Below are 16,201 nucleotides of genomic sequence, written 5' to 3'. Positions count from 1 at the left end.
CATCAGCCTCTCTAAGTGTGATATACGCTGAAGCATAGAAGGTCCTGAGTGTACATTTAAGCCTTGATAAGATGACCAATTGGATTCAAGCTTTCCAATCCTTTGTTCCAAATTTACCAAAGATAACTCCTTGGAACATTTAAGAGAAGTGTCTTTCAGCCCATCACTTATTTGATTTAATTTATCAGTTTGGATAGCTAGCTTCTGATCCAAAGAATTAAAAAGCTTAAATAGAGTAGCCATAGTTGTATTAATAGCTCCCAAAGTAACTTCCAATAAAACAGGGTTCAGTAAGGAGTCAGTTGGTTGTCGTTTCTTATCGGAAGTTTGGCAACGACGAGGGGTAGGTTGCAAAAAAGAGATCTCCTCATCTTGTCTTGTTGAATTCATGGAACAAGCCTGTGCATAATCAGTCGTGATCGAAACTCTTGAACTTTCAAGCTCTCTACATTCGGAAGAATTTTGTGAAAGAGCAGAATCATTGTCCCACGTCCTCAATGATTATTGAAGCTAATGTAACATTCTCCAATAATGAAATTTGACATTCATTTGTCATCACATTTGGGTCTAAGGTTGTCTCTTCTAAAACAGTAGTGCAAGTTCGCATAGGTTTAATAATTCTAATCGGTGAATGGGGTATAGTTAGTAGAGTTAGATCAGATACGGAAGTGCTCAAAGGGGGGGCAGAAACCTCATTGTCTCGGTTGGGAATTGATTTAGGAATCACATCATTCATATCACCATTAGATAAAACCGTTTCTGCTCTAATCAATACTGGGGGAGTAAGCACAGTCAAATTAGAACTCATTAAAACTTGTGGTTTAGCTGCATAAAAATTGCGCATATCATTTGAATTTTTATTAATAGGTGTCAAAATTATATTTTTTTTTGATGTACGAATTCGACTTTTGGTCCTTTCATGTGAAGTGGCTAAATTTTGATTAATGGGGGTTTGAGGAAGCAACGCTAAATCCAGTGTATTAGGCATGATAGATGATGTAGTAGTCATAGAGTCTCTAGTTATCTCGGATGGCATGCCTGTTCGTAAGGTAAACATAAGGTATAAAATACACTTTCTTTCTTGAGAACAACACTATGTAAACTTTAGAGTTATAAAATAACATCCTTAGCTGTTATTAGCTTTGATATCTAAAATAATGTTCCTGAGTTCATCACAGGTTTTGGCTCCAAGGTGTGGACTGAATGATAACACTGGTTACGTACAGTACCTTAAATGGGTGATTCACTTTTCAAACCATCCACAAAACAGCCGCATAACAGGCAATGGGCTTGACGCCACAGGGCTTATCGCCGCAAGGGTGGCTCGCAGCTGCTTTAGAAGCAGAAGGCAGTCACGTGTGCCATCACGTGCCACACGCAGCTCCGCCTCCTCCAGGAAGCGGGTATGCGGCGAAAATATCGGCAAGAGCAACGGCTCGCAGTGCCGATTAGAACAGGCTGAAGGGCTCCACACAGTACAACATAAAGCGATCCTTTGCTTTCCAACTGAATGCGCCGCTCGGGCGGCTCGCAGCTGCTTTAGAAGCAGAAGGCAGTCACGTGTGCCGTCACGTGCCACACGCAGCTCTGCCTGCTCCAGGAAGCAGGTATGCGGCGAAAATATCGGCAAGAGCAACGGCTCGCAGTGCCAATTAGAACAGGCTGAAGGGCTCCACACAGTACAACATAAAGCGATCCTTCGCTTTCCAACTGAATGCGCCGCTCGGGCGGCTCGCAGCTGCTTTAGAAGCAGAAGGCAGTCACGTGTGCCGTCACGTGCCAGACGCAGCTCCGCCTCCTCCAGGAAGCGGGTATGCGGCGAAAATATCGGCAAGAGCAACGGCTTGCAGTGCCGATTAGAACAGGCTGAAGGGCTCCACACAGTACAACATAAAGCGATCCTTCGCTTTCCAACTGAATGCGCCGCTCGGGCAGCTTGCAGCTGCTTTAGGAGCAGAAGGCAGTCACGTGTGCCGTCACGTGCCACACGCAGCTCCGCCTCCTCCAGGAAGCGGGTATGCGGCAAAAATATCGGCAAGAGCAACGGCTCGCAGTGCCGATTAGAACAGGCTGAAGGGCTCCACACAGTACAACATAAAGCGATCCTTCGCTTTCCAACTGAATGCGCCGCTCGGGCGGCTCGCAGCTGCTTTAGAAGCAGAAGGCAGTCACGTGTGCCGTCACGTGCCACACGCAGCTCCGCCTCCTCCAGGAAGCGGGTATGCGGCGAAAATATCGGCAAGAGCAACGGCTCGCAGTGCCGATTAGAACAGGCTGAAGGGCTCCACACAGTACAACATAAAGCGATCTTTCGCTTTCCAACTGAATGCGCCGCTCGGGCGGCTCGCAGTTGCTTTAGAAGCAGAAGGCAGTCACGTGTGCCGTCAGGTGCCACACGCAGCTCCGCCTCCTCCAGGAAGCGGGTATGCAGCGAAAATATCGGCAAGAGCAACGGCTCGCAGTGCCGATTAGAACAGGCTGAAGGGCTCCACACAGTACAACATAAAGCGATCCTTCGCTTTCCAACTGAATGCGCCGCTCGGGCGGCTCGCAGCTGCTTTAGAAGCAGAAGGCAGTCACGTGTGCCGTCACGTGCCACACGCAGCTCCGCCTCCTCCAGGAAGCGGGTATGCGGCGAAAATATCGGCAAGAGCAACGGCTCGCAGTGCCGATTAGAACAGGCTGAAGGGCTCCACACAGTACAACATAAAGCGATCTTTCGCTTTCCAACTGAATGCGCCGCTCGGGCGGCTCGCAGTTGCTTTAGAAGCAGAAGGCAGTCACGTGTGCCGTCAGGTGCCACACGCAGCTCCGCCTCCTCCAGGAAGCGGGTATGCAGCGAAAATATCGGCAAGAGCAACGGCTCGCAGTGCCGATTAGAACAGGCTGAAGGGCTCCACACAGTACAACATAAAGCGATCCTTCACTTTCCAACTGAAGCCTTATTCTTCTGGGATTGCTTGTAAAAATTCTTCAGCGAGAACTGGATCGTTTTGCTGAGCAAAGGCCAAGTCTGGCTAGAAGTGGGTTCCTCTTTCTTCCTTTCTTCAATGTCAGTTGATTCATCGGCTTCCCCAAAGCCTAATTACCTCTTTCGGTTTTATCTGGTTCACTTTCTTTAAACTGAGGAAACAGAGCTCTTTCCAAAATGCCTATGGCAATTTGATCTCCCTGACATACCTCAAAAGGTATCTTGCCATGGTTTTGTAAGAGAACCTTCACATCTCTCCTAAAGTCAGGATGAATAACACCTGCTAAGACATCTATCCCGAACTTGCATGCTAGGCCAGATTCTGGGGCTAATAGAATGTAACACCCTGGAGGGGGTATCAAAACCAAGTCCTCTTTTCCCAGGGGGAATGGTAGCTTCCCTACTGCTACAAATACCAAACCCTATTGATTCCTTGGTAGCAATAGAAGGGTAAGAGGCTCTTGGACTATGTTTTGGAAACTGTAGGGTTCTCCAATTTGTTTCAATTGAGTCACATCCCACTCTGACACCATACTCAAGGAACTCATGGTGACAAGAGCAAAGACAGACAGAAGTAATCACAGTTCAAGGGTGTTTATTGAACTATAAGTGCAGGGTGGAAAAACGCGAATCCTAAACCCAAATCTAAGATGGGATCAAACGTTGACCATCAAATGAAAAATAAGGCAGTCCTAGTGGCGTTGTGTCAAAATAAAAGGGCCTATACTTAGAAAAAACTATTGCCAATTCCTTACAACTAATTACAGAAAGAGTGTGGGATAAGGAAGCAAGAAAAAGGAAACAGTGTTCAAATAATAAGTCAGGATATGATTGACTCGAGGTCTCCATTCCCCAAGTTTCTAGCATGGAACAAGGTGTGATTTTGAAGTACAGCACACGCTCAAGCCTTCCAAGCACGCGCTAACAGTTCTGTATTGGATATCAGGTTCTTTGATGATTAAGTCTCTTTATAATGAAAAGTCTCTTTCCTTCAAGGCCTGATCCTCTCAACAAACAAACACAAAGATCTGTTCTATGAACACTTTGGGTGATGACTTTACCCTTATTTCCCCCTCTTCTGGGCCCTGACCTCTCAGATGTAATCAACCAATTAACAAGACAGTTCCTTTCTCAGCGAACTTTGGGTGGTACCTTTCCACCCCTGGATTTCCCTTGGCCCGGGCTCAGACCCCAGAAGACAAGGGGGACACTTCCATTCACCTTGTCCTGCAATGCTTCTCACTGTCACAAATCTTAACATCTTTTTAAACAGGTTTGTGGGATTTACTTTGCTTAGTTTTCACAGTTCTCTGTCGGTCAAAGGCTTTTGATGGTATAGAGGATTTTACGAGACCCCTGTGTGACCCCTTTGACCGTTCTTCGCATCTTCCCAAGGCCTCCTTGTTATGGTAGTCTTTTTGCCGTTGGGTAATCGCCCAGAGTTTCCTGCATGGTGTCAGACTCCTCTGTGTTTGGTTTTCTCCCTTGTTTGCTTGCAAAGTTTAATTCATCCTTCATATACTCTTCATTCAACACAGTACGGTTTCTTATCGACACTCACCTCCACTCACCGGCTGTGATGAACTGCTTGGCTTTCTGATGTCTTGGAGTCAAGGTTTGCACCACTGAGACCAGCGTCTCTCCCCGGCTTGGTAATCAGCGGAGGAGGTTCTTGTGCACCAGGCACATCTGTTGCAATACACGTTGGCTATTGTTTACTGACTTATCGTTCCCTCTGCAGAGTTTTCATGGACCATGGTCAGAAAGGGTAAGATCGACTCTCTCCTTTTTTCCCTCTCAGTCTGTGCCGTCTTTTCCCTCCTCTTGAACTGCAGTGTTGAGTTAGCTCTTACGTCATGCGGTCTGCCTTGCTCATACTGTGCTCTTGTGCTCCACCTTTTATCCCTGTGGGGAAGGGAAAAGGCCATCAGGGGTGTGTAATTTTTGTCAATTGCCTGACTTTGCCTGACCCTGGTATTGGGACACCTCAGGTAAAGGGCTCTGGTGTTAGTCCATTGTCTTTCATGGTTTGCGAAAGTTTTTGTGTGGAAAAAGGGGGGCAGTGTTTTGGAATATCCTACGTGGAAGGATGGGGAAAAAGTGTCAAAGGAAGGGGGAAAACGCGTCTCGCCTGTCGGTGTCCCACTACCACTCCCCACGGACCCCCACCCCGGTGATCCTCCCTCACTGGTCCACCCCCAGGATCTGGATCCAAAAGCTGGGGGTAAATGCACCGACTTAACGCCCATTTTTGGACCCAATGGGGAATACTCATTACTGCCCAACCCTTGATACGGCGGCAAAAGCTCCGAACCGGTGTGGTGAAACGCTATTAGCCCAGGCGGTATTACCATCGGGATACTGCCCAACTCGTGATGAGGCCCAGTGTCTTTTAGCCAAGCAATCTTATGCGGTGTCCCTTTGCCCAGAGATGCACCTTGGGGGAGTATCACTATGCCAGGTAATGTTAGTTGAAGGATTGCCTTGTTGCCCAAAGATGCTCTTCAGGTGTGTATCTGTTGGCACATGGATGCTTCTAAGGTTCTACTCTGATGGGCATGTGCTTTTCCAGAAATGCTCTTCAGATGAGCTTCTTTGCTCTGAAATGCTTGGCATGTGAGTTTCCCATCTCCTCAAGGGAGTGACTGCCTCTCCACCTCAAGTGACATTCAACAGGTGAGTATCGCTTAGGACAGTGATGCTCAGTGGTTGAGTGTCTCGTTGCCCAGCTATGCTCAGCATGTAGCTATCTCTTTGCCTGGCAATGTTCCACAGGTAAACCCGCCCCTACTCCTCTGACTCACATCCTCTTCTTTCCCTCTTGTAGTGGAGATGAGCCTGGTCCAGCTTATCTTGATCCTTGCTGGCTTCTCTGCACTCTGCCTCCTGGTTGGGTTTGCGGTCTGCTGCTTTGAGTAAGTGGCATACAGCTATGTGTGCATGTGTGCACATTGGTGCACCTCTGTGTGTATGTGGTAGTCTCATGTATTTTCTCTCATGTGATTCTGTGTATGTGATGTCATGTGCACATTTGGGCACCTCTTTATGTCTGTGGTAATCTGTGCATATGTGTACATTATGACTAATAGTTCTGTCTCACATAATTCCGTATATACCATTTTGAATGCACATCAGTGTATGTCTGGATGTGTATGTTAGTATGCATGTATGTATACCTTTAGACCTACAGTAATGGCGGCTGTTTCTGGAGCCGGGTGGGCGGGTGGCTCATAGGTGGGCGCCAGCATTTTAAATGATTCAAGGACAGGGGCAGCGGGGAATTTTTGCAGCAGCGGGGCATTCAAATTTTCCCCCAATTTAGCATGAAGGTAGGAGCATAGCGAGGACGCCCTAAATATTACAGGGAGGCTCTTGGGGGCTCCATACCAGAATTCTTTTTAACTAATGGTTTTAAATCAACATTTTACATCACAAATTGTGAGAAAAATTGGGTAAAATGTACGATCGGTTATGTAGGAGAACACATAAAATAAAATCCAATAGCTGCCAGATCCCCAACAATACATGGTAATTTTACAACCCTTTTATTAGGTACCCAGTCATTTTACCTAAAATAAAACAGAGTGGTAAGTTTCACCGAAAATCCAAAATACCGAAGAAATACTGAAAATGTTAATTAAATATATATATGGTAGTGGGGTGAGGGGTTAAAATTGGTGGGGATGGGGTTGGCATAGGGTTAAGAGGACAGAAAAACTGAGGGTTTGGGGGGTGGGAATAAACACTCTTTATTGAACAGTACTTTTAAGATGGTTTCCCACCACTGGGGACCTTTTTTCAGGAGACTATTCACTAAACATTTGGGCCCAGGGGCTCTAGAGCATTTAAGTTTTAATATGGACATTTCTATATCTAAGGGGCCAATAGTAAAAGACCACTCCAATTCCTGGCATACCTCCCCACTTGCTAGTACCTCCACATCTCTGCATTGTTATTTAGGTAAGTTACCCAATCTGCCTCCTTGGTAGGATTCAAGATCTTCGTTGCCTTCCCACCTTTGGCCGAAATCAAAATCTGCCAAATTGAACAGGACTTACTACTCCTTAACACTCCAAATATGTGTTGCCATTGGGTTTTTCTAGTTGAGAGCCTCCAACATCTGAGCCAGTTATTATGTTCGCGTTTGATAGCTCCTACTTTGATCTCCCTTATCCCAGCTTCTTCCCACATATACTTAAACATTGTTACCTTGTTTCTAATACTTCTTTTGGCGTCACAGATCACTACATCAAATAGCTTAGGAGAGCCTTGCATAACAGTCACTATTGAGCTCTTGTTACATGACGCCACTTTAGTGGCAAGAGCTCTTATCCAATCCGCAATTTGATTTGCAGACAAGTGGCACAGATCAACCGCACCGTAAGAGGCAACCTGGGCAATGACAGTTGTAGCTTTCCTTATATTACTCTTGGAATATGTCAAACGAGACCCTGCATGAGAAATTTTGATACCGCCAGTATTTATTAGCTTAGTTCTTTTTGTTAGCCTCTCAATCGTGGGCAATTTGTTTTGAATTAATTTTTTCATTGCAATTGGTCTAATCAAACCTTTACAATTTAGACAAATAATACATAAATCAAAACCGGTAAAAGAAGAATCCTTAATGCATTCCAGAATTATTTTTTTAACAACTACATTTTCTTTTAAACAATGAACATTATTCTTAATATACAAAAGATAACAAAAGCAAAAACGAAAAAGAAATAAAGTGAAATAAATAAGAAGAAAATCCTATACCTTAATTGAACAACTCAACAAATTATATCAGTACCTCTAAAATTCACTCATAATACAGATTTCATACCCAAGAATTCTGTATAATTGGGATACATTCATGATACAAATTCCATAATCAAAATTGCCTTACAGATAAAATGATCATCAAGCATACATTCAAAATTAAAAAATAAACCAGATAAATCACCTGTATTTGTAGTAGATATTATCATACCCTACCCCATTTTTATTCTCTTCAAGAAACCTGAGAGAGCCAACCCTTTATGATCGTTTTGTATAGTGAGACAACGTTTCTATATTGTATCAATGGGGTAGCAGGCATAAAAATTCTTTAAACTGCCAAAGTATACACTCCTTAGTTCTTCCAGTGCCTCATATTCCAGGATGAGATGTTTCGCAGTTTCACCTTTTGCCTCACAAAACCTACAATTACTTTCTTTCGATGGTATTTGTTTCCTTCAAAATAATAGCTGCTTAGTTGGCAAAATATTCCATCGCAGTCTCAGTAGGATCCCACGATAGAGCCGATTTGGAAATAAGAGTAGAATTTTCGAGAGGGATCCCCATAACTTTTGTTCATGTACCAAATGGCTCATTGAACTATATGCATGGAATTGATCTGTTGTACAGATCCAATCATGCTCCCATAACTGTTTTTTGGTTAGTGTTGGATTGTTAACTAATATTTCCAAGTCAGAGTCGATACTTTTTAGACTAGTTTCACATTTATTTTTAAATACTTGGAGGAAAATATTACACTCTGTTATTACCTATCAACTCATACAAGGTTTTTGGTAAAGGTGCCACAATCTTTGCATATAGGGTTAGCATCCTCCATTGTACTCGGACCCAGAGTGAAGCATAGCCCAGTTCAAACCTAATGGCTGCTATTGGAACAGCCTTAGGGAAACCAAGGATCCTTCTCCAAATTCTACGTTCTATTTTATTCAATGTATTTCCTATCACACTAGGGCACAGTTCTAAGCCATACGTCAATTTGGGTACGATTTTGCCCTCAAAGAACATCAGTGCTGGTTTTATCGAAAATCTACCAAACAATTTTTGAATCTGAGATTCCGAGAGCTTTGCTTTATGTAATAGGTTAACCAGGAGATTGTATATTCCCTCATATGAACCAATATGGAAACCCAGGTACATAAGATAAACTTGATGCACTTGGGATCGTATATACTAACTATGCCGATGATACCCAGCTGCACCTTCCCTTAACCGGATCATATGACCAAGACGCTTCAGCCCTAAGGCATATCTACTCCACTATCCAAGCATGGAAGGCCACAAATGGCCTATGCCTCAACGGGCACAAGACTGAGATTCTTATTCTTGGCAAAAAGGCTACTCTAGCCAAGCTAGACTGTCTTTACTCCAACTTCAACATCGACAACTGCATCATCCCAGTCCTTTCCTCTGTCAAGACCTTAGGGGTCCACATAGATGCTACATTGTCTATAAACAAGCAAGTCAACGCTATTGTTTCTTCCTCCGCCTTAAGTACCAAATTCATTAACACCATAAAACCATTCCTAACTTAGGAAAACTGTCTCTCAATCGCCAGATCCACCATAGGGGATAAGCTTGATTACCGTAATGCGCTCCTAGCCGGCACCTCCACAAAAAAACTTAAACAGACTCCAAATCACCCAAAATAACTCACTAAGAGCCGTCTTAAGCTTTCCAAAAAGAGACCACATCTCCCAAGCAAGAAAGGCTGTTCACTGGTTCCCAGTCAAAGACCGCATCACATTAAAAATTCTCACGACCACACACAAATGTATTAACCTCACAGCACCACCCTATCTCTCAGACACACTATCCAGATCCATCTCAAGCAGGCCTACCAGAACATTCTACTTCAACCAACTCACTGTACCGCGCATTAACAGGGCCAAAGCAGGAGGGATAGGCTTCTGGCGGATACGAAAAGGGAAGGAAGGGCAGGGTTAGTAGGGTGTAGCGGGAGTAGGATAATGAGAACTGTGATGTCCTGTTGGCAGCTTCAGTTCGGTTTCCACCGTGCGCTGAGCTTGAGTGCGGTTATCGGATCAGTGAGAGTTCCCATGTGCTGTTGGTTATGTGTTGTTTGTTGTTGCGGTGTGGTGAAGTATGTGCGGGTAGCTGTATGGACACAGTTTGGCTTGCTATATATCCAATGCACCGTATTCACAATGTTTATCTTATCAAGTGCTGAGCAATACTTTGAGGGTTTCAAATCATGACTGATTGTTTTGTTTACACAACCCATCAATGTGAAAGTAATGACATCTAACGGCATACACCGTGCTACCCGCGGGTCTGGGCGTTACATAAATGCAATAAATAAATACTCTGAGTGCCACTAAGGGGTATTCCTTTTATCAACCATGGTAGGATGAAGGGCTGAATCAGACTTGGCAAGATTTAAATATATGAACTGTATGTTGCTGACGTAGCGACACAGTATCTTGGTGAGATGTCTTCTCAGTGGGTTGAAATGGGCAATCTTTCCTAGGCTAGGAAGACAAGGCCACATCTGTATAATGCACATCCCCCCTCCAGTGAGATGCACAGCCCGCTACTTGCTCCCGCCTCCCCCACCGCCCATAAGCCTGTCTGTCTATGCATGTATGAATGTATGGGAATTTCTTTAGTGCAAACCTAGATGGTATTGGTGTGTCAGTTGTTTATTGTTTTTTTTATGTATACGCATGAAAGTAGAAAATGCATGGTCCCTACTTTAATAAATCTTCACATGTCTGCAAGTTAGTGGCTGCAGACACAACCTTAATGATAGACGAAGCACAAAGACCCTTTCTATGTCTATTATGGCTCTGTTTCTTGCTACTCCTATATTTGTAAATGCTCACTTGCGGTCCTTTATGTAACTTAATTCTGGTGGTTTTACAGCCCATTTTCAGAGCACTGTAAAGTCACGATAAATGCTTACTTTGGAACACAGCTATTACTTAAAAGGTACCCAAAATGTCTGCAAGTTACTATTTACAGCTACAGATAAAGTAGAAAGAGCTTAGCCGCCGAGAGGCCTGGGCCATAAGCACTGGACACCCTTGTGAGCCTTGCCCATAGATGACTGCCACTGGTAAAGAGGTCCAAACTACTGATACTCCCATTCCTGCCTGTCTTGACTGTCTCTTTTGCCAAACTGACAGAAAGCAGTCCCTAGTCACCCCCTGAAAGCTTGCGCCTTTCGCAGAACTAGAATTGACTATGTCATGTATTAGGATGTGTCGTTCCAGAGGTTTAGACTACAATTCCCATAACCCTTCGTGACTGCCTCTGCTGGATAGGACTGAAGGTAGTTGAAGTCCATAGCACCTAGAGGGCCATGTAATGAGTAACCATGCTGTAGGGTAGACAGGTGAATAATCTAGGTAACAGGAGTAGCGTCTCCCCAGGCCAAGAGAGTACTCTTCGTCATCTAAGAGCACGCCACCCCCAGCTTCTCAAACCACGATTGTGAGACACCTAAAAGAAGAGTTTCATCAAGATAATTTAGAGCTGTAATGTAGACCCATTCCTAAAATATTTAGTGATGCGGTCTATAGACCTGCCACTCAACAGCAGGCCCAACAAAGGTTTCCGTTTATTAAGCGGATAAACCAGGCCTGTTGAAACAAGCCTGGAATGCATGGTGCCCTGAGGACATATTATTACACCACGTGATGAGCTGCGCTAATTGTTCCACGCATTCCCATGGCCGAGACACCGTGGAGGCCCTCGCATTGGATGACACCCCTCCCTGTCGAGAAATACGCTGCTCTGCCTAAATCTAGATAAGTACCTGCTGGTGAAAGGTATACACAGCGATTCCCCAGTCTGTCCTACTCTTTCCGCTTGACTGTCCAAATGAACTTCCTCGACCTCACACAACATCTTAATTCCATCTGAAAGCGGGTGCCCATGGCACACATGAACATCTGTGCAGATGATCTCTCCAACAGCCATGCCCGGGGAATCAATGATGATCTGGGCATCCACGGCTTCAAAGAAAGGTAGAGGGATCAACCGCGTAAGGTGACCACAGGCCACATGTCTTGTTTGGTATCAAGGCTGGAAATCGAACCATACAAAGCTTCTGTGGGCAGATAGCCATGAGGTGAACTTTGCCCAAAAGCAATACAATCACCGTCAATGGGCTGCCCAGTTCCAGCAAGAAACATGAACAAAGTAACTCAAACATCTGCACGCAAGCATCTCTGTCCTTTTCGGGCCAACACATCTTCTTGCTGCTGAGAAGCATCCCAAAGATTTGTGCATACTTGGAGCCAAACTTAAACTCACTTCTAAAATAAAAGGTACCAAAATGCAGCTGCTAGACTGGTCTGTTTTTTGAGTAGATCTGCCCAGGTCTCGACTGCCTGCAGGACTCTCCACTGATTGGCAGTGGATGATAGAACTAAGTTCAAAATTGCATGCTTGATTTTTAAGAGCTTAAAGGGGTCTGCCCCATCATACTTAGCTGACAAACTTGGTTGATATCAATAGATTAGGTTCTTACGTTCAGGGGATCAACTGTTGTTGAATATTCCACAAACTTGTTGTGTTACAAGGGGAGGCAGAAGATTTGCTGTATAAGGCCCTAATCCTGGGAATAACATTCCATTACAAACGAGGTCTCTCAAATCTTTTTACCAATTTCGAAGAGCACTTAAGACTTTTCTTTTTAAATAAATAGGATATCCAGATAGTCTCTATCGCCATGGTATATAGCTCTCTCTGATAAACTGACCATTATCATAGCTCTACATTGTTGCGTCGTTTCAAGATCATCTGCGCCTATATTTGATTCATTTCATCTTTGTGCGCGTTTATGAATTCCCCAAAATCAAATCAGCAACATCATGGATGCCGCATCACACAAATCTTACTTGCATAACCATAGACCCCATCAGGTCTCCATAATCCAAAACTACAAGAAAACTGATGCTCGCCAGTGTCCACTCAGCAACTAACCATGCAGCAGACAACGCTAATCTCATCACCATACATGACTTGGACACCATCTTCATTACTGACACCTGGATGAAATCTACCTCCACCCACATCCTAGATGTCCTCATCCTGCTGAAGATATTTATGCAGCAACAATCAATACAGGGAATTATTTGGTTCCCCAATTAAAAGCATCACACCAATATTCCTCATATGGTCAATTTAGCCCTGTATGTGACTTGTATAGAACCACATTGGTCCCTCAATTTTTAGCAATAGGTAAGCCAAGAATCAGGCCGGCATACATAAAGAAAATATTTTTATTAATGAATAGGAGCATTAATATTTGTACAAGTCACAAGACACAATAAAACCACTTTCTCTGTGGCACAAAACAAAGCTTCAATACCAAGAACTCACTTTTTGGGCATGGACATTAAGAAAAGATCTGAAATTACACCACATGTGTGTTTTCACTTTTGGGGTCTTGTGTAAATAAAACACAGGTCAATTAAACAGTTCAAACCTTCCATCACACACACAAATCCCTTAATGCTAAAATGAGGCAGCATCTTAGAATATGCCAAGATCATAAGCTTGACACTCTACTTCACATGAAGTTTAATTTAAATAATATGCAATACTTTCCTATTGGCAAAAGCAGTTTCACACAAGCAGTGCTCCGTATTTGTAATCTCACTGTACACTAGGCAATGCTAGCAGTGCTGGAGCACAACAGATTTTGAAAACAAAACAATTATTTTTTCAAGACGCTTTTCTGCCTCAGCGCAAAACCCAGATATTCAGTTTACGTTCAGCACCCCTCTGCTTTAAGGCAGGGTCTGAAAAATGGAGAACTGTTGGGAATATTGTTTTTTTATGCACCCCTCTCTTCCGGAATTTCTGTGGTTGGCAATGAGAAATAGGTCTACCCAATTACTCTACAGACTATATTTTTATTCACACTGGAAGCAATGTTGTTGAGTTCGAATTTCAACAAAATCCCCCCATTTTAGTTGGCTATAGGGGAATTAATTAATATATTATTTAGTAAAAAATACTAAGGATCTACTTTGTCAGCCCACCCAATCAATAATGGGTGAACTATTCATTTAAACAGATCTCCACAAGACTGGGTTTGGTGGGAAATGTTTACTTACATAGAATCTTTTGGGGTTTTGCACACAGGAAAAGTCCTCAAGGCTTTTGGATACTCAGGGGAAACATCTGCACTTGGTTAGAGACCGCTGAAGGTTCAGTGAAGAATGGCCTCCAGCATTAATCCCCTTATTTGATTCTCCTTGTATAGATCTCAAAACAATGTTAGTCCCTACCAGGTCTCATCCTGCAATTGGGTCAGCAGTTCCTACTAAAATGATGTCAGGCAACACTCTTTCTTTCCCATTGTGTGACACCTTATGACATCTAAACCACACCCCAAATTATTAAAATTAGGATGTGTAAGCTTATTGGCTGTTGATGTGGATTGGACCTCTATTGTGACTTTGATTACATTTGTTGGTTCGTGAAGTTGCAGGGCATCACCCCTTGTGAGTTTATGACAGCCTTTTCACACATTGCAGTTTTGCACCTAAAAACTACAATGTTGCGAAAACTTCAATTTCTAAATAAACTTAACAATACATATATTTTTGGATTCTTCTCATCAAGCTGGACTTATTGAAATGTTTCCCATGGCGGCATGAGGTTGGAGGTTAGATTGGTACGATTTTCGTGATTCAATAACAAAAAAATGACAGTTAACATGAAATTTCTTAACCAGATATCTTATTTATCAAGCTATCATCTCCCTGAATCTCTGCTTTGTTACATTTTCTGTGGAGCTAGAAACACATTTTAGGTTGTAGCTTTAGTTCTCAAGGTTGAATGTTTATGAGGGTTAAATCAACAGCTAGGCATCTTCATAAGCTTTGCAGTGATATTTTAATGATTTCTGTGCAGTTTATGGATCCTGAAAAATTCTACCGATTATGATCCTCTATCTAAATTTATAGCAATCTCTAGACAAATATGCATATTTTGACTTTAATTGCACATTACATTTCATTTCCCCACTTAACATGGGATATGGACCAGCTTCTTCTTTGTTGATTCTGCCTGCAATTCATCCATTAACATTCTTGTTCCCAGGGCTAATGGCTCATCTGTTGCGTATCTTTGGTAGCAGCGAGGCAAGTTTCACCTCCATGCTCATGGGTCATTTTCTGTAACCCAACACTTGTCAGCTAGGTCTTGGCCCACACCACAAATTGAATTTAAATCCATGCATTCTTTATAGTTCAACTCATTAATGGCTGCCCTTATTTACCCAGTTGCTAGCTCCATCCCAACATAAATTCCTTCCTGGTCACCTTTGTGGCTTCAAAAAGATGTTGTTACATCCTGATATATAGTCAGATGACTCTGGCAATAAAGAATCATGTTCTCATGTGTTAATTGTTCTAAACTGCAAATGATCACCTTTCCATGTAACTGTTTTTATTTTTGCAAAGTTACCCTTTACTCTCTACTCTGTGCATCAGCAAGGCTGCACTTTAGACATCAGTCACATTTGATGGAAAGTATTTTCAGGTCTTTGGCCTATTCCCTCAAATGCAAGCCCCATTTAGTGTTTGTATTTCTTTTGCTCTGAAAACAGCATTCTAATATTTGGCCTTTACAAGTGAAATACTGCCTTTTTGTCTCTCGGCTGACAGTGTGCCTTTGAAATCTCTTCTGCAGTGTAGTTTTATATTCCATGTTCCTGGTTTTCAATCTGCAGAAGGCCCACATTTCTATGATCTCTCTGTTTAATCCGAGGAAACAAGCGTGATCCTGTTTTTCAGTTTAAAAAGGAATTGCAAGCCTCTTCTCTGCCTTTCCACAATGTGCTTATTGCTCTTCTCTTTCATGCCCAATGTAGCCAGGGCAGTTCACTTTTGTCTTGGGCCAGAATCTGAACCCCACAATCCCCAATGGCTACAGAATTCTACAAGAAATCAAACTGTACTTCACAACCTTTGGCTCTTTTAAAAAATCTGTCATGCCTCTTTCCAATGGACACAGTCACTTTTCAGCTAATCTACAGACCACACAAGCCCAAGCCCAACATCTCCTTCATCGAAGGCTTCACAGACTTGGTCTCCACCATGTCACTCATGCATGCCAACAATATCTTCTTCAGCAACTTGAACAACCCTCACAACCCAGCAACCGAGTCAATGAAAGAAGATCTCCACTGCCTACTCAACACTCTGTACCTCACGCAGCACACAAAAGACCCAACTCACAGGAAAGGTAATATCCTCAACCTCATCATCACCACCCAGCCCACCTTCTATCACAGCTCTCCAATCCCGCTCAACTGGCCAGACCATCTGGGAATCCCCTCTGACATAAGTCACACCACACTAGTCAAGGCAACCCTGCAAACAAGACTTCAGACATTTCATGAACTTCCCAGTGGTGGCTCTAATGGTAGCTATTCAGTTATTGCTTTTTCTTATGGGGGTTTTACTCCAC

General features: G+C 43.3%; 1 protein-coding gene across 1 annotated transcript in view; it reads left to right on the top strand.

Moving 5' to 3' along the window:
• The window catches only part of TMEM95 (transmembrane protein 95), a 141,256-nt gene that overhangs the window by 99,093 nt on the left and 25,962 nt on the right, over positions 1–16,201 (top strand). Inside the window, exon 6 of the mRNA XM_069611622.1 lies at positions 5,799–5,886. Coding sequence (XP_069467723.1) covers positions 5,799–5,886 — 88 coding nt within the window. The remainder of the gene's footprint in view (positions 1–5,798; positions 5,887–16,201) is intronic.

The sequence above is a fragment of the Ambystoma mexicanum genome, chromosome 1p (genome assembly GCF_040938575.1).
Source record: "Ambystoma mexicanum isolate Mex_15411 chromosome 1p, UKY_AmexF1_1, whole genome shotgun sequence".
Classification (NCBI taxonomy): domain Eukaryota; kingdom Metazoa; phylum Chordata; class Amphibia; order Caudata; family Ambystomatidae; genus Ambystoma; species Ambystoma mexicanum.
Note: the sequence above shows the minus strand (reverse complement) of the source record. Positions and strands in the feature narration are given on the sequence as shown.